This window comes from Lithobates pipiens, unplaced genomic scaffold, assembly GCF_037356315.1.
Source record: "Lithobates pipiens isolate NorthernLeopardFrog02 unplaced genomic scaffold, aLitPip1_a1.2 Scaffold_19, whole genome shotgun sequence".
NCBI lineage: Eukaryota > Metazoa > Chordata > Amphibia > Anura > Ranidae > Lithobates > Lithobates pipiens.
This window is the reverse complement of record NW_027507764.1, coordinates 131089006-131115598: the sequence shown is the minus strand read 5'-3', so window position 1 is coordinate 131115598 and position 26593 is coordinate 131089006. Positions and strand designations below refer to the sequence as shown.

Here is a 26593-nt window from a genome sequence, read left to right as displayed (position 1 = left end):
TGGGTCTACATCAACTAATTCAACTATGTCCCTTAATTATCCAATCGGGAGCACACGATCGGATAGAGGCGTCCCTCCATGTCTGATCGCACAATTCCAATATATGCAACCAAAACACGAGGGGACCCACATTCACTCCCCGCCCCTGCTCTCCCTCATGGACAAGGGACATGTGCCTAACAGATCATCAGATCATTTCATGAATATAAAAGTTCGTAAAACTATACATATATACGAAGAGAAGGAACATTTTCATATAAAAAAAACATTATTTCAATTAGCCTTATAAGCAAAGGACTACTGGAAAAATTATATATGCTAAGATATATGCCAAATACGTCAAAATACCCCCAAGGGGAGCTTAGTTGACCCAGTCCCACAAAGGGGATTACTATCCCATGTTTTACCATGGGTCGCCAACCAGCTAAGATACATTTGGAATAAAAAAAATGTTAAAGTCTAAAAAAAAACAACCAAGGAATAATTGGTTGGATTAAATGGTCTCACAAAAACACAAACCATACCCCAAGATAATAAAATATTGATACTAGCTCATACTGGCTCGTATCAAGCCACAAACCATACCCCAAATCTATAATTAAAGGTTATTCAGGCACACCCCATCACCCACCCCAAAAAGGTAGAGCGCCTTCCTTGGGTGGCCTCAAATGGTGTTAAGGGTGGCCAAGACCACTACCCCTACCAAAACCTACTAGTCAGTACCAAACAAAATATACCCATCACATCTCCTCACGGGGGATGATGTCGGTTAGATGGATATAATCTCGCAGGGCCTTTAAGTGATTCAAAATAAACGCCCATAGCGATTATCAGAAAGAACCGACAAACCCTTTTCCCCTATCAAATAAAGACTGAGACTAAGGACCCAACCCAGGAATTCGGAAGTGGTTCACATTAGAAGGATCTAGCCGTTATCTATAAAAGCGTTCACGTCGACATCCACATTAAGACCATAAGGTGTATAACATTGTGTTTTATGTATCCACATCATTTCTAGTCTAGACAAGTCGCGCACCAGGGAACTCCCCCTCCAGTGCACACTAAACTTGTCAATGCCTAGAAACAAGGTGTTTGCTGGATTGCGACCATGATATAAGTCATAGTGTTTGGATACCGAGTGGAATTTATACCCATTCTTAATGTTTGTGACGTGCTCTCCTAATCGGACTTGCATGGCTCGCTTGGTTCTCCCTATATATTGAAGCCCACAAGGGCATTGTAAAAGATATACAACACCCTTAGAGCTACACGTTAGGAAAGGTTAGATTTTATGCTCCCTCTGAGTGCTAGTAGAGACGAAAGTCTCAGTTTTTCTCTTTTTACTTTTGTTCAATGTACAGATCTGACACCGTCGACATTGATGGTACCCAGTTATATGTTGAAAAAAGGAAACATTCTTAGTGGGAGGGTCTATTACGTTAGGGGCTATTCTATGTCTCAGGGAGGGGACCCCTCTAAAGATAATCTCTGGTTTGGCTGGAAGAAAGGTACGGATGACTATCATTAGACAACAGATGTCAATGTTTACGCAACATCTTTTTAACTAGATAATGTTGGGTGGAAAAAGTTGTGACAAAAGGGACAACAGGCTTCTCCCTTTCTTTACCCAAACCAGCCTTGTGGGCTTCAATATATAGGGAGAACCAAGCGAGCCATGCAAGTCCGATTAGGAGAGCACGTCACAAACATTAAGAATGGGTATAAATTCCACTCGGTATCCAAACACTATGACTTATATCATGGTCGCAATCCAGCAAACACCTTGTTTCTAGGCATTGACAAGTTTAGTGCGCACTGGAGGGGGAGTTCCCTGGTGCGCGACTTGTCTAGACTAGAAATGATGTGGATACATAAAACACAATGTTATACACCTTATGGTCTTAATGTGGATGTCGACGTGAACGCTTTTATAGATAACGGCTATATCCTTCTAATGTGAACCATTTCCGAATTCCTGGGTTGGGTCCTTAGTCTCAGTCTTGATTTGATAGGGGAAGAGGGTTTGTCGGTTCTTTCTGATAATCGCTATGGGCGTTTATTTTGAATCACTTAAAGGCCCTGCGAGATTATATCCATCTAACCGACATCATCCCCCGTGAGGAGATGTGATGGGTATATTTCGTTTGGTACTGACTAGTAGGTTTTGGTAGGGGTAGTGGTCTTGGCCACCCTTAACACCATTTGAGGCCACCCAAGGAAGGCGCTCTACCTTTTTGGGGTGGGTGATGGGGTGTGCCTGAATAACCTTTAATTATAGATTTGGGGTATGGTTTGTGGCTTGATACGAGCCAGTATGAGCTAGTATCAATATTTTATTATCTTGGGGTATGGTTTGTGTTTTTGTGAGACCATTTAATCCAACCATTATTCCTTGGTTGTTTTTTTTAGACTTTAAATTTTTTTTTATTCCAAATGTATCTTAGCTGGTTGGCGACCCATGGTAAAACATGGGATAGTAATCCCCTTTGTGGGACTGGGTCAACTAAGCTCCCCTTGGGGGTGTTTTGACGTATTTGGCATATATCTTAGCATATATAATTTTTCCAATAGTCCTTTGCTTATAAGGCTAATTGGAATAATGTTTTTTTATATGAGAATGTTCCTTCTCTTCGTATATATGTATAGTTTTACGAACTTTTATATTCATGAAACGATCTGATGATCTGTTAGGCACATGTTCCTTGTCCATGAGGGAGAGCAGGGGCGGGGAGTGAATGTGGGTCCCCTCGTGTTTTGGTTGCATATATTGGAATTGTGCGATCAGACATGGAGGGACGCCTCTATCCGATCGTGTGCTCCCGATTGGATAATTAAGGGACATAGTTGAATTAGTTGATGTAGACCCATTTGGGAAACGGGTCGTTTCCGATTCTCTAGAGTGGCTTTACTATTCAACAGTTAAGGCGAACGATCAATTTTGCCCTATTTTAAAATGGCGGATTAGGAGCTGTAGCCAGGAGCTCGGAAGTGGGCGGTTACGTTCTTTGCCAGTGAGTATTTATGGCGGTGGATCAGTGCGCCGCCCGTATCCCAGGAGGAAGTCATTTTTGACGAAACGACGTAGGGTGAACAGCGTGCTGACGTCACCGCCATTCCCCGTTGACCAGGAAGGGCGGGCAGTGTTAATAGGAGAGAGCCGGCCGGCTCGTGATTATACACACGCTTGTACTCAGCTGGAAATCTGTGAGTTTGTTATTCTTTTATTACGTTCGGATTAAAATTTTATACGGAATTATGCTATGGGAGCCTTTCTCTTTTTTCTTACCAAATAATTATGGTGGAATGTGAGACGCTCTAAGAAGGAGTTATAGGAGTTGGAGACGCCAGCAGAACCTATTGGAGAGATCAGGAGCGATCGTTTTGTTTTCAAGCTTGTATGATCTCCCTAAAAAGAGATCTTGTCAGCGGGTAAGCCTTACTGAATTTGGTGGTGGATAAAACTCTCTCTCTGGGCGCACCTGCTATACATTTGAAGGGTGTTTTAAAGAGTCACTTCAATGCAGTGAATTTATTTCTTTGCGTTTCTCTTCCCCTTGGACTTTTTATGTGTTTTAATTTTTAGTATTTTTTTGCAAATTTTTTGGTTATATACACTGTTTAGTATTTGATATTAGAATTCAATATGTCACAATATCATTTTTGCACTTTATAAGTTTTAGCGCAGCTTTACAATTTTTGGTTTGTGTATATTGTGGGTATCTCACATTGTGTTGCATCAAGAATTTTTTATTTAGTTTATTGTTATTATTCATAGTATTATTTTTAGAGCTTGCCTCACTGGCTTAGGCCTTCTTTTGAATAATTGAGTAATTTTTTGGACAGCGCTGTTTTTCAAAGATTTTTTTTTGTATTGGATATTTATCATTAGATATTGAGTTTTGTAGTATAGGCACTGTTTAGACATATTTTATTCATGCACAAGCATAAGCCTGCATTAGCTTTCCTTACATGAAAGTGAATCCATCCTTTCCTTACAACACCCCAGGTGTCAGATGCACATTATTGGTGCAGACCAGCTTGGTGATAGTGAGAATGATGGACCATACCCAGGTGGAGTATTTGTTAAAATTGGAGCAGCTGAGCATAGTAACCAATCATCTTTTAGGCTCAGCTTGATCAGTTATGCTTTCAAAATGAAAGCTAAAAGCTGACAGGTTGACATGTACAGCCTCTCCAGATTTAAAAAAAAAAATCCCAAGATTATAGCTGCCCCACCTCTCTGGTACCTTTTCAGTGTGTGTATGTGTATTCTGTGTGTTTATACTGTGTGTGTATATTGTGTGTCTACTGTATGTGTGTATACTGTGTGGCCCCATAATCTCCTATTGCCCGGGGGCCCCATGAGTTGTCAGTCCGCCCCTGTGGCTGGACCTTGTAGTTCACTGCTGCAGATGAAGGAAGATATTGGCTGGACCTTGTAGTTCACCGCTGCAGATGAATGTAGAGGTTGGCTGGGCAGCCAAGTAGTAATGCAGAGTCTGGAATTACAGTAGAATCAGGCAAAGCGTAGTCTAGACAAACTGGGTCATACGCAGCCAGGTAGATCAGAGTCCAACAGTACCGAATCAGAAGGGGGCAAGCAGGGTTATATACGAGCCTGGCCATACACAAAATGTACAGAGCCGATATCAGCTAGGTCAAGCAGTAGCACTCAAAGGTAATAACTCAATCACGAGCACTGATTGTAAGCTGATACAGGTGAGCTGGCCAATCATTGTTGTTTCCCAGGCAAAGGCTGTATTGGGTGAGATTTGCTGGGTCTTAAGGGGAAGAGCCCTGGTGGTTTCAAACTTCTTCCATTTACGGATGATGGAGGCCACTGTGCTCATTTGGGACCTTCAATGCTGCATATATTTTTCTGTTCCCTTCCCCAGATCTGTACCTTAATACAATCCTGTCCCGGAGGTCTACAGACAATTCCTTGGATTTCATGGCTTGGTCTTGCTCTGACATGCACTGCTAATTGTGGGACCTTATATAGACAGGTGTGTGCCTTTCCAAATCATGTCCAATCAACTGAATTTACCACAGGTGGACTCCAATCAAGTTGTAGACATTTTGTGTTGGTCTATCATATAAAATACATTTACATTTTTGGTTGTAACAAGGCAAAATGTGGAAAAACTGTCTCAACTGTGCATGTTTCCCTATGAAGCTCTAAAGAAGGGGGTGTGTCTAGTCCCTCCACTCAGACCTCAGATCACACTCAGCTCCTTGCTCAATGCTGTGCAGTGTTACATCAGATCCCCACTTACTGCCTGCTGGAGCTGATAAATAGCTTTGGGTGTACCAGGGAGAGAGGGCTGCAGATAAACTGGTACGACTTATGTAGGAGGATTTGTTTCATCCCTGTTTATTACCTGAGGCTAATAACTTAAAAGGATAAGAGTAACATTTGTAACATGTTACATCTATATTCAGGGTGAAACATGTAACAGATGCACCAGCCTCTGTGCACACCCCCCTCCCCCCCCATGATCCCCTGTTTAGAGGGGATCTTTCCCCCCCCACTTGTGGTCACAAAAAAGAAGGCAGTGCGGGGCTTCACCCACCTGCCCATATCATTCATTCATTTTCTTGTGAATGTGAAAACTACAACTACCGACAGCCTTTGCGGCTGTCAGCTTGTAGTTCTCAATGAACCACCAGGGCGCTGCTGAATGCTCGTCAGGGGTGTAAAAACTTTTTTCAAAGAGGGCCAGATTTGATGAAGTGAACATGCATGAGGGCCGACTATTTTGCCTGACATTCTTTGAATCATTAAAATTCGGTCTAAGTGTGTCCGTTCGAGCACTAATACACTGCCCAACAAGAATTCTCTCGCCTTTGTCGCGCTTGTTCCCGACACACAGACAAATGCTCTGCTCTTTAGGGGTACCATTAATTCTTAATGGTACCCCACACATTGGAAAACATGGGGTGCTTTTGGTGCAGTGCAATTTAAAAAAAAAAAAAAAAAAAAGCTTGGCAACTTCCTTCCCTGCATTTTTGTGGGTAGGGAAGCCCACTCAAATGAATGGACTGCCCTACACGCAGCATTTAGCCACACAGATGTGAACCAAGGGCTTGTTCACATGTCAGGTTGGAGGGGCAGTAAAACCACATGGTTAAGCTGTTTTTACCACCCCCAACTTCTCCCCCTTTAGCTGCAGAGAGAGCAGCTGGGGGTGTACACATGCTGTGGCTGCAGCTGGAGGAATACTCAGGGTGAATGGGCCTGCACTGCAACTACCCCGCAACTGTGTGGATTGCACAGTTGCGGTATAGTGATGCTGCATTTATGGGCTTAAAACAGGTGGTGAGGAGGCAACATAATGCCTTTTTACCGCCTTTCAAATCTGAAAAGCGATCCATGTATGGATCGCTTTTCAGAGGAGCAGCAGTCCTGGCTGCTATCACACACAAGCCCTACAAAAAGAAGTTCTGATGGTACAAGAATGGGGGGGGGGGGGTCTGGATTAAAAGTAACATGCACATGCATACACATACATGCATACATACACACACATACATGCACAGACATGAATAAAGACCTTTTAACACTAATCTAGCTTTGAGCACGGTACTGTACCTTTCCAGCTTCCTCATTCAGCCGGGTACTGCACTGTAGGGGGAAGCAGAGAGCACAGCACACTCCCCTGCACTTTACTTTCACTTTTGAAGCCGACGGAGCTTCTCACAGTGCCGGGATAGGGCTCATCTGACAGCCCTCATCCCGCAGCACACCAGGTCCAGACTTTGGACATGCCTGCTCTAGGTAGTTCACGGAGTCTTCCTGTCTGAGTGCAACTGCCTGCCTGTAAGAAGTATGAGCAGACATACACAGACAATCTTGCAAAAACCTTGCCATGCACCGCAATCTCCCCTTGTACCCTTTTTAACCTGCAAAAGATGTGCATTTATAAGGTGAACGTATCCTTTAAGTGGGTATATGTACATTTATAACGCTGCAACCACAAGTCAAATGCTTGGTTTGAGGCAGTGTTGCCAACTGTCAGTATTTTTACTGCCAGCCAGTAAAAAAAAAAACAAATTGCACTTTTCTCCTGCCAGTAAAAAATATAGATGTGATGCTCAGCTCAGAACTGTGCATGCAGAGACCATTCGAGTGCCTGCTACAGTGTGTTTAGGCAGCAGTGGCCAGAGGCGGTGCCTGTGTCCTGTGATATCATGGTGCAAGGGAGCCAAGCGGAGCAGCTGGAGCCTCGTGTGCGGGTCTGCAGGATGGGAGCAAGGAAAGCCAGGAGCGGGACTGTCAGTGCTGTTTGGATTGGAGCGGAGCGGACTGAAGGGACCGCGTGGTGTGGAGAGAGCATATTCCTGTGACTCTGGAATGTTGGTGAGCTGTCGTCATTATCTATGCTGCTGCACACCGCTGTCAGTGTCACTGTGAGAGTCAAATCCATGGGTGTGTGCCTGTCCATTCTAGCTTCTTGCCCTCCCGAGTCCTGTCCCTGAGCTACTTACTATATCTACCTTAAATCAAATTGCTAATTGTACATTGTACTTGTTTGCAGCCTAAATACTGAAATTTGCCAAGAAAACTTGGTTGTGCTAGTAAATTTTGGGTATCATGTCAGTAAATTTCATTCTGGTAGGTTGGCAACACTGGATTGCGGTTGCAGCGTGAGGTAAAAAAAAGAAAAAGAAAAAAAAAGCAGATCACTTTTTGGAGGGTGGCAAAACTGTATGAAAAAGAGGTCCAAAGTGATTTCAAATATTGCAGCCAGGAAATCAGCATGACAGGCAGGCAATTAGAACTGGTATTTGTATGGTTATTTCACCTATAACAGGTGTATTTAAAAGTCCAGTTAAAGTCACAAAAATAGATATTCAGACAGATGTTGTAGTAACAAACTTGTTTCCATAGTCTCACCTTCATTTTCCCGTTACAGCAGATGCACAATGTGTCTAGCCTCTTCCCGCCCAAGGTAAGTCACATGACGTCCTTGACTTTGAGTGGGAATATCTGAATGATGCTTGCAGCTACAGGCATAATTTAGATATTTTTTTCAGCCAGCGATTCCCAATACCATAAGAATGATGATAGCGGCTGTTCCCCCTCCCCCCCTCAGGTGCTTCTACCGACTCACTGCTACCATTGGTGGGTTGGAGAACAGATCTGCCGGCCCCAGATGTTTACCATAGATATTTCCGGCGGACCAGATGGTCGCCAGAGTCTCTATGATCGTTTGGAGGCATGACATCACGCCCCACCTCTGCATTCAAACAAAATGAAGCCGAGAGTGTTTATTTTTTTTATTTCAGGCTTCCCAGCCTAGAGGTCAGAGGTTAACACCTGTTAGAGCCTGCAAAAGACTTGGGTGGAGGTTCACCTTCCAGCAGGACAACGACCTTAAACGTACAGCCAGAGCTGCAGTGGAATGATTTAGATCAAAGCATATTCATGTGTTAGAATGGCCTAAACCATTCAATTGTAGCTCTGGCTGTATGTTTAGGGTCGTTTGTCCTGCTGGAAGGCTAACCTCCGCCCCAGTCACAAGTCTTTTGCAGACTCCAATAGGTTTTCTTCTAAGCTTGCCCTGTCTTTGGGTCCAACCATCTTCCCATCAACTCTGACCAGCTTTCCTCTCCCTGCTGAGGAATACCATCCTCACAAAATGATGCTGCCAACACCATGTTTCAAGGTGAGGATGGTGTGCAGTGTTAGTTTTCCTACACACATAGCATGTGATCTCTGAAGCTCCTCCAGAGTTACCATGGGCTTCTCTGATTAATGCACTCCCTGCCTGTCAAATTATGTGGACAGCCATGCCTTGGTAGGTTTGCAGTTGTGCCATACACTCTCAGTTTTTAGATAATTATTTGTAAACTTGGAAAACCATTTATCATTTTCCTTCCAGATCACAATTATGTGCCACTTTGTGTTGGTCGATCACATAAAATGCCAATAAAATACATTTATGTTTTTGGTTGAAAAAAAATGATAAAATGTGGAAAATTTCAAGGGGTGTGAATACTTTTTCAAGGCACTGTAGCTTCCAGCAGGCAGGGATCTTACATTGCACACTGTACTGCACAAAGCAGAGAACCAAGTGTAATCTGACAAATGAGTATGCAAATGGACACTCTCCCCCCACCCCCCCACACACACACACATTTTCATGAGAAAACATGCAAAGCTGAGGCTGGCAATCACTTGCTGTGTTCTAGAGAAGGGGGGAGGACTGTCACCATGAACTGCCTGGCATCAAAGAAATCAGAAGTGACTCATGCAGATAGAAGAAGGGTAGGGCAGTCAGGATCCACATGAGATGCTATGGATTAAGACAACGAAACACTATATGAAAATCTGCTTTGTTCATTTTTAATTTAAGAGGTTTACAACCACTTTAAGCCAAGCATACATGGCTCAAATTTAGACAGATTCTTGCTGAATCAGACGGATTTCGAGCTGTGGGTGGCCCTGCTTGGTGAAAGTTGATTCAGCAGTGTACCAGTACATTACTCTGCATTGGATGGCACACTGGTGGTTTTTCGGAAAGATTACAGCATTGGACATATTCAGAAACCAATAACAGACACTATACAGCAGAACGGCAAAGAACAAAGCACATCATTTTGTTTCTGTTAATACTTTATTAGTGTTATCAGTATTCCAGCTTCTCAGATGGACAAAAAATTTAAATAAAAAAAAAATGTTCCTTTCAACCCATTAAAAAAAAAAAAAAATCATTGTAACATTCGGTTGCTTGGAAGTAAGAAGGGGAGACATAGAAAGGGTGGAAATAGCATCCATAAAACAAATAAGCACACAGCATTTACAATATAATGATATGCACAATTCATATTTAAAAAGTATATATTCCTAACATTTGCTGTATAAATACTTATATGGGACAATAGAACCACACAACTAGAAAACATGAAAAGTGGCAGATAAGACTTATAAAACAAGTCCTTAAAGGGTTACTCCAATAAATGGTGACTGGTAAAGGGGGGAGAGACAGTTGTGCTTTATAAATATGACTTGTCTTCTCCCAATTCCATAGATTTAAAAATGATGGCGTTATCAGTTTTCCTCTAGTATTTAAAAATGTATTAATTGTTGCTTGGAAATTTCAGGTGACTGTAACTTTTCTTTGTGGCTTCCCCAAACTCCAGGCACATTATTTATAAACCTTGACTTTTTTCACATCCTGCTCCAATATGTAGCTTGTGCGGTTGGCCAGATACTGCATATTGCTGTGTATATATTATTTGTAAAAGGACAGAAAGTGCTGCCTATTTGGTAATATATAAATAACTGAAGGAGTTGAGGCAATGACTATATAGCTGGAAGTTGGATAGAAGTCTTGCAGAGCACACCCCAACTTTGGAGAGTTGAGGAATGGGTAAACTAGACGTGTTCAGGCACCACAGGATAAAACATGTCGTATTAAAAAAACAGAAATCTGACAAAAATGGGAACAGATAAGGGTCAGTGTCTATGGGCTTTTGTTGTTTCCAGAACAGCTTCTACCCCGAAACAAGTCTTTTGGAATGCAAAAGTAGTGGAGGAAGGTGAACTTTGGGGCCAAGACTACATTTACACGGCCAACTAGCAGGGGCGGCTGCCTACAAGAATGAATCGTTTGTCAGCGGTTTTAAACGCTGTCTGCATACGCAGCCTGCGACCACTCATCCAATCAGTTTCATGGGAATAAGGCATCCGACTGACCCTGGATACAGCCACTGTGCACCCAGGGTTGGTGTTCCTGCAGAGTTCTGGCGACACACAAATTGGCCACCCTTAATTGGTCAAGTTGTATGCAGCTATAGCGCCAAGTGTTGCTGGGTCCAACACAGCAAACTATCTACAGATATCACCCGTGTGAATATAATCGAATACACTTGCAATTCATTTTACATGTTCTCAGAGTCAATTCGAACATCGAAGCCCACTGACACAGATCCCTAGAACTTCATCACCCCTCCTCCCACTTTCATGACAGAGGACAATCATATTTTACACAACAGATTCTCCTCATACCCCTCCAATTAAACACCATTAATGAAGTAACCCCTTAAAGTGTACCTTTATTTTGCTTTTACACAAATGGCAAAACAGCCATTTTGTGAACTAATCTTCAAATCGTGAAGAAGGTGAAGTTCCTCATAACTCACCGATTTGATGGATTCCTTCTGAACAAAGGATTTTTGAGCCCTTAAAATGGCTGCCAGCAATTTTCAAACACTCGGCACACATTTAAATAAAGAGGTACAGGAATGCAAGGAATGTAGAAAACAGGACTGAATCTCTATTTCCACCCTAGAATATGTGTATAATATGCGGTGATTTCATGCACTGAAGCAGCATTTTGTCATGTTGATACATATAAGAAACCTTCTTGTAGATATCAGAGACAAAAAGAATACCTCAAGTTCAGTATTGTACAAGGTTTAGAATCAAATGATTTTAACAATCACCTCAAACATTACAAAGCGGGAGCATTTAAACAGCCTCCTTCTACTGTGAGAGTGTAAATGGTATAGTCCAGGCACGTTCATTTTAATCAGCTGCTGTTCCCAGAAGGGTGGTAAATATAAATTAATTTCTTCAAACCTCTAAACGGAAGCTAAAAACAGGAGGGTGTCGATTTTCGAGGAAGTAGAGAATTGCAAACAACCAAGTTGTCATTTCACCATACCAGGCATGAGGTGTAGATAGTTAATCAAAAGTCAGGTACCAGTGAACTTGTAGGTCCCGTCATGATGAAGCCCTTGGGACAAGTCAACTCTTAATTAAAACCGTTCACTATAATGCCCAATTGATTGCCCTACAACTTAAAATATTGCCAAAACTATATATTTAGGTTTGGAATGGAGTGGAGCAGTGCTAGAACCTCTATTAGCAGTGGTGTCCCATCCAATAAGGGGCGCCACCCCCCCCACAACATGCAGGGTGCCAGACACATGGATTCCAATTGGATTTTTTTTTTTTAAGCCAGAGGCTCTAATAGGCTTAAAAAAAAAAAAGGGTGAGTTCGGGGGGCAGAGCACTGTGCCCTGATCCCACCCAGTTGTGGGACAATAGCGAATGAATATTTATTATTGTCACACTGATTCTCCTCCCAGCCAATCAGGAAGCAAGTCTGAGACCCATTTCCCGATTGACCGAAAGGAAAAGCGGTCCATTTGACCGCCGAGGAGGGGGGGAGACACATGGCAGAAGCCGCCGTGATGCATGCAGAGGAGAGCAGGTGAAGGGGAAGCTGCCGCCCGTGATGCCTGCAAAGAAGAGCAGGGGAATGGAAAGATGGCGCCTGTGATGCTGTGGAGGAGTGCAGGGGAAGAAGCCGCCGCTTGGGTGAAGCGCTGCTCACCATAGACGGGGTAAGTGCTGGTGCTCCTGGCGACCCGATCGACCGAACTGGGGGTTATTGAGGAGTGCGGGATTACCCAACCGACCGTTTGGGGGTGGCTGTGGGTGCACAGTCCCCCCCCCCCCTAGAAAAAAATGTACCACCAGCCGCCACTGTCCATTTGTCAGTGTCCTTATTAGAGTGATAAGAAACCTCCCAAGTGGGGACAAAGACTTTAGAAAAAATAAATAAAATGACAACGGGTCGGAGCATCTATATGGTTACTACTACTTCTGGTGTCTTTCTGTGCCATTGATGACCGCTATCCCCAATTAATCACGTTCCGCAGTCTCAGGAAGTGAAATCCACCCCCAATGGGGACACAGACAGCATTGTATTTATATTCCCGAGTCTATTCACAAATAAAAAGTTTTAGAGTTGGGCTCTCAGGAATATCTTCATAAAAATAAAAAAATAAAATCAGTGTGTATTGAAAATACATTTTTTTTGTTGAATCTGCTCTTTTTTGGTTTTGCAAGTATGGTTAGGCAGTGGTTTATTTTGGCTGACAGCTCCAAAACCCTCCAAAATAAAAAGCTTTCAAAAAGCAATGGTGAGATTATGGGGACACCCATAATCTACCCTAGGATTTTAACCAGCTCATGCTTGTAACACACTTTTTGTGTCTCTACAACTGTCAGATGTGAAGCTAAAATTGCCCTATTATAGTACATTTCCAGCTCTTACAGGGCTCCAGGTAACAGTTAATCTGGATTTTGTATTCTTTTGCCAATTGACATACCCACACTCTATGGATTGTATATGGATTCACATGTTGGTGTTTGCAGAGCAGAGTTGGGAAAGCAATGTGCAAAATATTACAGACAATGGGGTCCCTTTTTAAGAAATGATGGGAGGTATCTGTGTTGTCCAGCTGTCATGTCTTTACCAGAGGTTAGAAAATGAAAGAAAAGGTATCTAGCTGAATGCTATGGCCAATACAGACACTTATTTTATCTACAGCATATAAATCTGACCCATTGTCATTTAAATACAACATAAGAAATCAAATATTTGATTTGCTTTTGGATCAAACAGAGCTGCTGGGAACTGATTTTTAAGCATGCAAGCATAGCTCTCCCGAGTGTGGTTCTCCTTTATTTATTGTGGTGAGGCAATAAAAGCACGGTGCTGGGGATGCCGACCAGCTCCCATATATTTGTACTGGTAAAAAAGTTATTTTCTTTACCCTTCCAACGTTGATTTTTTTCTTATATCATTGAGGAATAAGACTGGTCAAAACGAATCATTTCTTTTTGGGTCGAGAGTGGCAAGAGATGCCTGTGTGTTACAACAATGCTGATTTTCTGCCCCATTGTGGATATTTATTGCTGCACATTATTAAAGTATTCACTGGCCTTATTCAATCATTCTTGCCTGCAATAAGGGTTGCGATACATGTGTAGAGGTGTATTGTACAGCAACACAGGCTGAAAGAGATAAATCAATAGATTCCCCCTATTACACTAAACAGTTTAGATGGAGGAATCTACAGTGCCAGACATTGTATTCAGGAAACCGCAGCACACAGCTGCTGGAATATCCAAACAGCCACCACATCTAAGGCAGACCAGTCACTGTTTAGCTGATTATTTTCTATTCAGCTCAGTCAATTTTTAAATCGAATTTTGTCAAGCAGGGTGGTGCCGACAGGGCCACCCACAGCTCAAATTTTGTCTGTCTCAAATAGAATTGGTTGAAATTCCAGTTGCGTATGCCTAGCTTAAAGCGGAATTCCACCCAAAAGTGGAACTTCCGCTCGTTGTACTCTTCTCTCCCTCCGGTGCCACATGTGGCACCCTTCAGGGGAAAGGGGGGGGGGGCAGGATACCCGTCTTTCACACTTCCAGGAGTCTCATTTCTGGCAATAATGAAAGTGGAGAAGGCAGTTGCAATGGACCACTTTGGTCTTCTGCCTTTAGTCTTTTAGTTTTCTGCCTCCTAAATATCCCAAATGGACCTACACATGGTGTGGAGAGGGTGGTATAGTCTAACACACAGGCAGTTCTCATCCCGTCCCTCCAAGGAAATGTATAGCTTTGTATAGATGGTTCACTCTTCGTGACACCACCAATATTGCATATAAATATTGCACATCTTAAAAGGACACAAAACAAATACAACACTTGTATAACTTTTGTTTCAAAAGCTGGAGCATATCCTTATAGACATGTATCTAATACCATCAGTACAATGATTGAAAAAGAGTCAAAAATAAATGGTTAATTTGCGCAAAACCTAACTATTAAGGCTAAAACAAAAAGGTGTTTGTTTTGGACAATGGCACAAACAATTTCCAGCAACGGATCATAGCATCCATATGATGGATGGTGCTGTCCAGACATAACAGTGCTGTAATATATAGCTGCATGTAAATATAAATATATATATATATATATATATATATATATATATATATATATATATATATATATTACACATACATACATATACACACACCATATTGTACAATCAGTTTGCAGGATTCTACAACGGACAAAGTGGATGGCAGGTTTAATTTGTGAACCGCTTCACAGTCTGATACAGCAGCTATTAAGCAGCACTCTGCAGATTCACTAAATCATGAAAAACTAAGATTAAAAAAATATATATTTTAAAATTCTCAACTTCTTTGACGTGTTAAACATAGAATGACACTATTACATAATGAGCAAGGGCTTCATCACAAACACACATTCACACATACGTACGGTTTACCTATAAATGGAGGCCTCAACCAATCAAGTACAAGAAAAAAAAAAAGTAAAAACAACTGGACTGATTGGAACCTTAACTAAGCAACCCATGATTGACACGGAAACAGTCTTGGTTCCCTCTAACCTTTCTACATGCTAGCTTTGTTACACAAGTCCTAGTATAAGTATTGTTTAGTATTCCAAACGGTATACACGGGGACTTACACAAAGTGGCCCTTTTTATTAGCGTAGCAGGTCACGGGGCTGCAACGCTATACATAAAGCATGCAGACATGGTCAATGGGTTCAGGTGTTGAACCAAAGACTAGAGTGTTCCTCACTTAGATGTAACCTCTAAGGAACTTTAACCACAGAATGAGTGTGGTTTTCTGGCAATTACAACATCTCAGAAACTGCAGGTCTTCTGGGATTTTTCATGCACTTCTACTGTCTTCAGTTTCCAAAGAATAGTGAAAAAGGCAAAATTAGATTCACTTAGCAGCAGTTCTGTGGGAACAGCTTAATGAGGTCAGAGGAGATTGGCCAAAAAGTTCACAACAGGTAGAACTTTGAAAAGGAAGGGTTACAGCAACAGAAGATCAGGCCGGGTTGCATTTTTTCTCAGCTAAGTCAAGTCTACTAAAAGGACATGGGATAACCAAAACTTGACCAAGAAAACTTGATAAGAAAAATGTTGCCTGGCACTGACACCAACTGAGCATCATCTGTATGTTGCGGTGTACCTGAGTATTGTTACTGACCATGTCTACCTCTTTATGGGTTCTAGATAGGTGTATCTAACAAAGCGGCCCCTGAGTATACTCAACAATGCATGTGAACAGTTCTCAATAGAGTCCACATACATGCACGATACCTGTAACTATTGTCGATGGCATGAGAGGTACCTGCTCAAATACTGAACAGTCAGGATGCTGTACAAACACTGGACAGGTATGCATATGTGGCTTTTTTACAATCAGTCTTAGTCTGCCAAAAACATGAGCAGTTGACACCCAGCTTGGATGCCCAAATTTATTAGGTTTAGCCCCCACCATGATTGGCCAAACCTTTTGATGACCAGGCCACTCTCAGTCGAGAAGTAACCTCACATGACCTAAGCTGCAAATGCTTGGACACCAGTGATCAATATTCATAGTTCTGATGGAAATAATAGTAAAATTTGATTGGTGGTTTGAATTGGTTTCTAGAAAGCATTATTCTTCAGTAGACAACCCAAACTAAAATAGTACATATTAAAAAAAGTGGGGAACTGTGCATGTAACATATAAAATAATTTGGTAGATGGGATAGGAAAACTAGACCCAGGGTTGGGATCTCAATCTATATCAGGGGTGTCCATCCTTTTGACCTTCCCGAACCACACATAAAATACACCAACAATAAGGATAGCTAATGAGTGGATAAAGTCCGGCAAATCACAAGTGAACGATCACCAACGTAGATAATGTTAATATATAATATAAATAAATATTAATTTTTTTATTATAAAAGAAAAATAGGATAAACATAAAACGAGTGGGATATTTGATATAGTTTTTGATAAACACACACATCAATATCTGGCTTGATGGGCGTAGTAGCAATTCTCAATGAAGTCTCAAGGTGCTCATCAGATATTTTATTTCTAAGTTTGCCCTTCGTGTGCTTCATCCTTGAAAATAGTTGCTCACAAATATAAGTGCATGCCGAAAATGGATGACACGAATAAGGTGCGATTGTGAAGAGTGGGATATTTTACTTTGGGAAGACAAAACTTATAAAAGTCCAATAAAGAGAGACACCGTCATTTTTTTTTCTTTGGCTGCGTGTGTTCACGAAGTGTAAATGCAGTTTTACAAAAAAAATTCCCCCAAAAAATTTAACATTTTTATGCAAGTTTACGATTTTGGGTATTGGGCCGCATGCAGCCCGTGGACATCAGGTTGGACACCCCTGATCTATAAAATGAATCAGAAGGGGATGAGCCAGTTACAGAAAAAGACATGTACTGGTTTGTGCCATGTTAAAAAACAGGCATGTACACAAAAGTTTTTGATGCTTGTGTTACACTGTACTAAATTTTATTCACAATATAACAAATAAAGCTCAGTCAGTATTGTGTGTACATGGATATTCTGAACTGGAGCTGACTGCTTAAAAGCATTTTCGTTTTTAATGTTTATGTTGAGGGAGTATATTTAATTTTTTTTGTGGTTTACATTATTGCATCTGATTGGACTTAACATCTTACAGTGCCAGGTAAAATCGAGCCCATTACGAAATTGTTTACTTATTCACAGCTATCTACAATCAACAAATCAGATAAAAACTAATTTTTATGAAGAGAACCCTGCAACATATTTTACTGAAATACCCCGTTAAGTGTGCGAATACTTCTATCCACATCAAGTATAAAAAAAAATAAAAAAATGTAAAATTCTAAACATCGCCTTCTTTTTGGTTTAAACACAGAATAAAAGTTGGACACAACGCTCAATATATTACCACCTTGACCAATGAAAACATTACTTTTATGCGAATTTGAATAAACTGAAACTAAAAAAGATAGTAAGTGCAACAACACCCAATAGTTCTGTGTATGAGACCAGGCAATTTCAATCCAGCATGTCAGTCCCGACTTCGGGGGGATTTCAGAGACATCTGTGCGGGTTGCTGCACAGATGTCTATGGAAATCACACCCCTAAAGTTGCCAAAAGTAGTACAGAAACTACTTTTGAGCAATCGCCACAATGCGATTTGGATGTTACCATTGCCAGCAGTTGCCACCGATTTGGCATGTGATTTGACATGTCAAATTGCATGCCAAATCGTTCCAATATGAACCAAGGCTAAAAGACTGGTAATGGCCATTATGTTCACACAGATGACATAAGCCACATCCCTTTGGCTCAATTACGATGATCTACTGGGGAAAAGCACATTTCAAAACTGTGCACATATGGAAGGGATGCACATTGTTCACAAATTCTTCTAGTCTAACCCCGTTCACTTTACAGGGTGCTGGGTATGTCTGAAAGACAGATTTTAAAAGGGGTTATTTTTCGCAGAAAGAGCTTCACTCTATTTAGAGCTCTTGGTTTATTATTAGGGATTCTGGATGTTCAGTGAACTTTTTTTTTTTTATAGATGCACTTTTCTTAGCCAGCCCAGAGCCAGAATAAGAGTTCAGGCTTCATACAGCTCTCCAATGTCTGTAAACAAGCAGGATGATGTACACGACGCAACAGGTCTTCTGAGTTTAACAGAAGCAGAAGCGCCTTCACGATTAACCGTTCTGGTACACGTGCAAACCTTCATTCACTAAGGTGTGCCTATGAACCATCACATGTTCTCCTGCAACCAACTTTGTAATACACAACACTGAATTGGGCCTGCAGCCTGGCTTACAGGCACCCTCCATAGCTGTGAATATTCTTCACTGCCACATCATCTGGTACGGTTGTAGGCTCCAAACCAATGGCAATTACAAAAGCTCACAGTCACAGCAGGAGAGCATTATATCAGACAAAAGCATTATAAAAAAATTAGCCCCCAATTTCAAACCCAACCTGCAATATAGCCTAACCAAGTCAAGCAAAAATTGCCAGACTGATTGTAAGTGAAAAAGAAAAAAACTGAAATAAAAATGTACTAAAGATCTGAATGAATGGTATATAAGGAGTCTATTATAGTTTGTACTCTCTGTCCATTGACCATGTCTAAGTTCAGGGATTGCAGACAATGGCCTCTTCAACTAGTAAGTCCCTTATCTTGTTTGATTACCTTTTACACCTCTCTGCTACACGGGAACGGTAATCCCACCCTATCAAGCATTCACTCACACCACAATAGTGTTGCCCATTGCACAAACCTCTATTTACAACACCAACTTGGTTATCCTCCAGCATAGCAATTCATTTGTGCTTGAAGAACATGTAGAAAAATACAGTCTGGCACTTTTCCCAAATTGCTAGAAATGTAAGCTCTCCCATCAAGCCGTTTTCTGATAAATTAAATAACAGCGGTCCTTTTTTTTTTTTTCTGTGGATTAAAACTTATTCCAACCAATGAATGCTTGAACAGTAAGAAGAATGATTAGAGCTACGCAGCTTGTGGATGAATTGATAATCTACAGGACTCGATATGACTGGTGTGTAGACATCGGTTTCTAGCCCCAGAGAGTATCCCCAAACCGCTGTTCAGCAATTCCAGGATAAAACACTGCAGAGTCTTCAGGGCGCAACTAGAAAGTTTGGAGTGTCACCTTTTCTGTAAGGCGGGTGCATGAGAAGGTTGTTGTCTCTGTCTATATCGTCGTGTTCTTTCCGACCTGGAATGCAGTTTGATAAAAAGCTCTCTGAATTTACATTGTGAAAATAAGGTTTCCAGGAAGCCTTCCAAAAACACATATACAAGTCTTCTGTTTAGTTGGGTGTGCTGAAACATTTCAAAGACACGAAGAATGCCCTTTCGCGTTGTCTCTGCCCCAATGATGTGCTTCAGTTCATCTACGGGAAAGAAAGGAGTTTTTTTTTTTTTACTAAAACGCCAAGCTGCAGACAAACAACAAAATGCTCAGTTAAAATACATGTGTTAGAGCTGTTCTACCTGCAAAGGATTTGTCTTTCCAGTTCTGAACTTTTCTTTGCTGCAGTTAAACAATAAAGCGATGTCACTTCCACCAAACTTAGCCTGTGATTGGACAGTGAAGTAGTAGCAAAGTTTACACCCTCTGCTTCTGTCCGCGCTTGTCCACTGCAGCACCTAACCTGCCCTTAATGCTGCCCCCTCGCTCTCTGAGTGCTGCTGTACAGGGGGGACCCCAAGAGGTTCATACCAATTCAAATTCAGGTACTTACAGCAAATGCGGTTAACACTTTTTATTATCTTTAATGAATAAAAAATTGCATTCACTGTTCACCCTTAACGTCCCTTTTTTTGCGTTATGCCTCCTGCTGCGTTTTTTTAATTAGTATACTGTAAAATTCCATGCCTGAGGCAAGGAGACAGAGCTTGGAACACAAGTGTAGACATTGGTCGACTTTTGTCCCTTTGAAACAGAAGCCAGCGTGTGAATGAAACAACTAGAAGGGGAACATTTTTTTTATAGTCTTCTATCGTTTTGGATGGAGGGAAATTTTCAAGGAAATTTCAAATTAAAGGGATTGTAAACGATCACCTTGTAAAACAACCCATTGAGTTTAAAATAGACAATAAAAGGCAAAACATTTGTGTATAGATATATCCCCCCCCCCCTTTTTTTTTATAAGTGAGCACATTCCCCATGTTCTCAGCGGCATAAAAGCTAGGGGAGGGGAACCAACAGTACACTGATCTTCCCAGTAAAATACTGTGCTGTGGGGGTGTACCAGAACAAGCCTGATCATTTCAGGAGCATGGTGTGTTCTCCTTAGTGTGGTCAGTTTTTAAAAGGAAAGCAGAGGGACTGGCAGGAATACCAGGTATTTTACACAAAAAGTAGCCATACAAAGAGAACAGGATATGTTTTAAACAAGTACATGGTACAGCAGGCACATATCAGGGATATTAAATATTGGGTTTACACACTCTTTAATTGCTTTTTTGCTCTTGAATAACCATTTGTAAATGCTGTGCTGAAAAGATAAAGTTGTGGTCACTATACCTGGCATAATTCCCAGCAGATTTGTTTTTCCTGCCACTCTAGTACGCATTCGTATACTGCGGTCTCGGCGGGTGGCTGTTTCTGCCAATATTCCATTTGGCCAAAAGGAGTCTCTGTAATCAGCAACCAGTTAGAGAGTTACAAAATTATCATACCAAAGATACACACAATGCAAAAGGTAACCGAACTACTGCTGGCTTGGTGAACAGTTTTCTTTATACAGGGCCTTGAAAAGGTATTCACACCCCTTGACATTTTCCACATTTTGTAATGTAAAAACCAAAAACATAAATTAATTTTATTGGGATTTTATGTGATAGACCAACACAAAGTGGAACATAAATGTGAAGTGGAAGGAAAATGATAAATGGTTTTCCAATTTTTTTTTTACACATAAATATGTGAAAAGTATGGCGTGCATTCAGCCCCCGAGTCAAAACTTTGTAGAACCCCCTTTCGCTACAATTACAGCTGCAAGTCTTTTTTGGGGATGTCTCTACCAGCTTTTCACATCTAGACAGTGACATTTTTGCCCATTCTTCTTTGCAAAATAGCTCAAGCTCTGTCAGATTGGATGGAGAGCATCTGTGAACAGCAAATTTCAAGCTTTTGCCACAGATTCTCAATTGGATTTAGGTCTGGACTTGACTTGGCTATTCTAACACATGAATATGCTTTGATCTAAACCATTCCATTGTAGCTCTGGTTGTATGTTTAGGGTCGTTGTCCTGCTGGAAGTTGAACCTCCGCCCCAGTCTCAGGTCTTTTGCAGGCTCTAACAGGTTTTCTTCTGAGATTGCCCTATAAGGATGAGCTCCGGAGTGTTCACACACTCCACGTGCAGAGACAGCCAGGAATTCGGCGCAGCACTGCGCTAATCACAGGCAGTGAGACATTTCCCGGTCTCTGCAGCTGCACATCGGGGCAATGTCTTACTGCCTGTGATTAGCGCAGTGCTGCGCCAACTTCCTGGCGGGCTCTGCACTTGGAGTGTGTAAACACGCCGGAGCTCATCCTTGATGCCCTGTATTTGGCTCCCTCCATCTTGCCATCAACTCTGACCAGCTTCCCTGTCCCTGCTGAAAAAAGCTTCCCCACAACATGATGTTGCCACCATCATGTTTCACAAGGGTGTGTTCAGGGTGATAAGCAGTGTTCATTTTCCTGCCGCACAGAGTTTTGCTTTTAGGACAAAAATTTCAATTTTGGCCTCAACTGAGCAGAGAACCTTCTTCCACATGTTTGCTGTCCCCCCCCCCCCACGTGGCTTCTCACAAACTGACCACAGGACTTATTATGACTTTCGTTCAACAATGGCTTTCTTCTTGCCACTGTTCCATAAAGGCCAGATGTGTGGAGAGCATGTCTAATAGTTGTCCTGTAGACAGATTCTCCCACCTGAGCTGTGGATCTTTGCAGCTCCTCCAGAGTTACCATGGGCCTCTTGGCTGTTTCTCTGATTAATGCTCTCCTTGCCTAGGCTGTCTGTTTAGGTGGACGGCCATGTTTCAGTAGATGTGCAGTTGTTCCATACTCCATTTTCAGGTGATGGATTGAATAGTGCTTTGTGAGATGTTCAAAGCTTGGAATATTTTTTTTATAACCTGACCCGGTTTTTAAAACTTCTCCGCAACTTTATCCCTGACCTGTCTAGTGTGTTCCTTGGCCTTCATGATGCTGTTTGTTCACTAAATTCTCTAACAAACCTCAGAGGGCTTCACAGAACAGCTGTATTTTTACCGAGATTAAATTACACACAGGTGAACCCTATTTACTAATTAGACGACTTCTGAAGGCAATTGGTTCCCCTAGATTTTAGTTAGGGGTATCAGAGTAAATGGGGCTGAATACAAACGCACCCCACACTTTTCACATTTTTATTTGTAAAAAAAAAATTGAAAACCATTTATTATTTTCCTTACACTTCACAATTATGTGCCACTTTGTGTTGGGCTATCACATAAAATCCCAATAAAATACATTTACGTTTTTGGTTGTAATGTGACAATATTTGGAAAATGTCAAGGGGTATGTATACTTTTTCAAGGCATTGTAGTTCCTGCTGGCAAACCCAATCAAATGTGTCCAAATTGAGCATTTTTTTAAGTGCACTATCACAGAATTGGTCAATCAAATATCATTATAAGTATGTTCAGCATTAAAACTAGTTCAGAAACTTGCCACTTACTTGCAAAATGTTGTCTCTGTCAAATTCTGCTCAGTGCCTTATGTTATATAGAGTAAAGAGCTGGTGGTGGTTACTTGTGCCACTATAGAGCAGGTGGTCAAAAGCTGGATGCAACATCTAAGCCTTGGCTTGAGACAGACATCTACTTTTTCTCCAACGGTTGCTTTGTTTTACATGGACAAAGTACAAGTGCATTTTAAACACCTGAAGTTCTGCGTGCTGCATTTCCACATCCCGCTTTTGTGTTGCTAATAGCCTCCACATTCAGTCAAAGAGATAGTGTGAGTTCAGCTATTGATAAGACCTGGCTCGCAGTAGGTGTTACAATTCAATTCAAGATGTTGCATAGGGTTGAGGTCAGGGGGCCGCACAGGCCACTCTAAGTCCTCCACACCAAGCTTGGCAAAATGGGGTTGGTTTTCTAAAACTGCAGAGTGAAAAATCAGATGCAGCCCTGCATAGAATCCAGCTTCCAGTTTTTTTTTGTCAAAGCTTAATTGAACAAGCTGAAATTAGATGCCGATTGGCTACCATGCACCTCTACACTCTCCAGTTTTAGTAAATCAACCCAAAAGGGTCTTTATGCACTGGAGGGGCACAGTGATCCTGAAACAGAAAAGAGCCTTCCTCAAACTGCTGCCACAAGGGGGGGGTGTACAAATTCAGAACATTCACTAAAATTATTGTGCGGTCTTAAAATGATACTAAAAAAGGTAAAAATTGTATTTTTAAAAAAAAATAACAAACGTGTCAGACTTACCTGCTCTGTGCAGTGGTTTTGCACAGAGCAGCTCCGGTCCTCCTCTTCTTGGGTTCCACGCCAGCACTCCTGGCTTCTCCCCCATGCTGAGTACTCACTCCTGAGCCATGCCCTGTATGTCCATAAGACAGAGCTCAGCTCGGCCCCGTTTCCTCCTCATTGGCTGCGATTGACCGTAGCAGGAGCCAATAGCTATAAGGGGGGCTGCATACTGAAGGTTTTTTTTAATCTATGCATGAAAGTAAAAAACTTTCAGCCTTTAGAATCACTTTAGGGTAATGTGCACACAAGGGAACCCAGGCCTAAAAATGCTGTAGCATAATTAAAGCAACTGTAAACCCAAATGATCTTGTTTCAGCCTAGTGTAGGAAATGTCAATATAAATAAAAGATCGTAAATACATATGTCTCTTCTGTTTTTCAGGTCTCGTGACCACTGCACTCTTTTTTTGGTTTTTCATGACCTGGGCATAGGTTGGACCAAGCTGTAGCACATCGCCCTGACGTCACAAGTAAAAACTCCCCCAAGGCAGGAGTTTTTACCAGTGATGTCAGAGTAAAATGTTGCTTGGTTCTACACACCACCCAGGCCATGCTGAGTAAGCTTGGCCTGCGCTCTTTTTTTCAAAAATAGATGAAACATGTGCAATGTGGTGGCAAAACTGCAGAAGGTACCTGAGCCTGCAGATTGTTGCCACTGCAGACATAGGTATTGATAGGTAAATATATAGGCTAGAGTGTGTTTCTATTTATTTTGGGTATAATACTGCTTTAACAGTGGTCTTCAGTGGAAGCATCTGCACTCAGTAATTTGGAGTGGTGTCTACATACTTTTGGCCCAATGGTATAGTAGCGATTGTTAGGTCTTCACAAGCTGTTGGCAATATATCACTACGAAAAATGGCGTAAAAACGGTGCTAAATCAATGACTTAGACACTATAAGGAACAATCCTCCTGAAAGACATGTACAGTTCGAAAGTTGGTAAATATATAGCATTACGCTAAATCATAAAAAACAATAATAAAGATGAATGTTCCCAAGTGATGTGACAATAAATATAATTTCCAAGTGTTGATACTCTTGATATGCACCTCCACCACATCCAACACCACTGAAAGTGATCTGTGCCTCAATGCCACCACCAAAGGCAGAAATGTCTGCTTACCAGCTCCAATTGAACTCTCACTACAAAAGGTCTTTCACACTTGTGGCTATAGCTCAGCCAAGGCCTTTAACCACTTGAGATCCGCGCTATAGTCAATTGACGGCTATAGCGCGGATCTCCTTTTCCGGGACTACGTCTATTGACGTCGTCCCGTGTACGAGCGCCCTGCGCGCCCCCTGAGGGGCGCGCGCGGCGCGCTCTGTGATCGGCGAGTCCATGAGACTCGCCTGATCACCGATCCGTGCAAGGGGTCGATCCCGACCCCTTATCACGTGATCAGCTGTCAGCCAATGACAGCTGATCATGTGATATAACGGAGCCGGTAATCGGCTATTATTCCTCCTCGCGCTGACAGCGCGAGGAGAAAAAAAAAAGCCGATCACCGGCGGCCGTGATCGGGACATCAGTCCCGATCACGGCCAGCCCTGCTAGCGACCACCTGCCCCCTGACAGTGCCCATCTGCCCCCTGCAGTGCCCCACTTAATAAAAGTAAGTGCCCCCATCAGTGCCACCCAGCAGTGCCCACAGTGCCACCCAGCAGTGCCCACAGTGCCACCCAGCAGTGCCACCCACAGTGCCCACAATCTGCCTCAAAGGTGCTGCACCCCAGTGCCGCCCAGCAGTGCCGCCCATCAGTGCCACCTATCAGTGCCACCTATCAGAGCCACCTATCAGTGCCACCTATCAGTGCCCATCCGTGCCACCCATCCGTGCCACCTTATCTGTGCCCATCTTTGCCCATCAGTGCCCATCGGTGCCGCCTTATCTGTGCCTATTAGTGCCGCCTTAACTATGCCTATCAGTGCCCACCAGTGCAGCCTATCAGTGCCCACAAATGCAGCCCATCAGTGCAGCCTATCAGTGCCGCCTAATCAGCGCACTTCAATGAAGGAGAAAAATGACCCGTTTGCAAAATTTTATAACAAACTATTAAAACATGATTTTTTATTTTTTTTTGCATCTTTTTTTGTTTGTTTAGCAAAAAATAAAACTCCGAGCTGTAACTAAATACCACCAAAAGAAAGCTCTATTTGTGGGAAAAAAATGATAAAAATTTCATTTGGGTACAGTGTTGTATGCCCGCGCAATTGTCATTCAAAGTGCATCAGCGCTGAAAGCTGAAAATTGGTCTGGGACTGAGGGGGGTTTAAGTGCCCAGTAAGCAAGTGGTTAATGGTTCCCAGAGATCTCCTGTCCTTAGTGAACTCAAAATGAATGTAGTAATGCATTAAATTCAAATAATTATCCGCTCAGCTCCGGGGTTGGTAGCTCATGCCACAAGGAATGGCAATGGTTCTGGCCACGCTGGTGACTCCAAGCGTTGGTGGCAGTCTCGGGTGCACTCGGAAGGGCAAGGATGATGTCACATCATGAGCTACCAACCCAGCAGATGAGCGGATGATTATTCTATTTAGGCACATTACTACATTCATTTTGAGTTCACTAAGTACAGGAGAGCTCCGGGAACCGTTAAAGGCCTTGTCTGGGCTATAGCCACAAGCGCAAATGACCTCTTGTAGCGAGGTGTCACTTGGAGCTGGTAAGCAGGCATTTCTGCCTTTGGTGGTGGCATTGAAGCACAGTTCACTTTCTATAGTGTTGGATGGTGAAGATGCACATCAAGAGTATCAACGTTTGGAAAAAAATATTTCTCGTCAAATCACTTGTGGACATTCTTCTTAATTATTGTGTTTTTTTGTTTTTGTTTTTTATAATTTAATGCAGCTCTATATATTTATCATAAATCACTA

At 42.1% G+C, this 26593-nt stretch overlaps 1 protein-coding gene across 4 annotated transcripts in view; it reads right to left on the bottom strand.

The window, feature by feature from the left end:
* Positions 1-9601: 9601 nt before the first annotated feature.
* Positions 9602-26593, bottom strand: part of SNX13 (sorting nexin 13) — a 223398-nt gene continuing 206406 nt past the window's right edge. For all 4 annotated transcript variants that reach the window (XM_077491271.1, XM_077491268.1, XM_077491270.1 and 1 more), the window contains 2 exons: positions 20728-20840; positions 9602-19591 (listed from right to left, as the gene is read on the bottom strand). In XM_077491271.1, the coding sequence (XP_077347397.1) occupies positions 19344-19591; positions 20728-20840 (361 nt within the window). In that variant the 3' untranslated portion in view covers positions 9602-19343. The remainder of the gene's footprint in view (positions 19592-20727; positions 20841-26593) is intronic.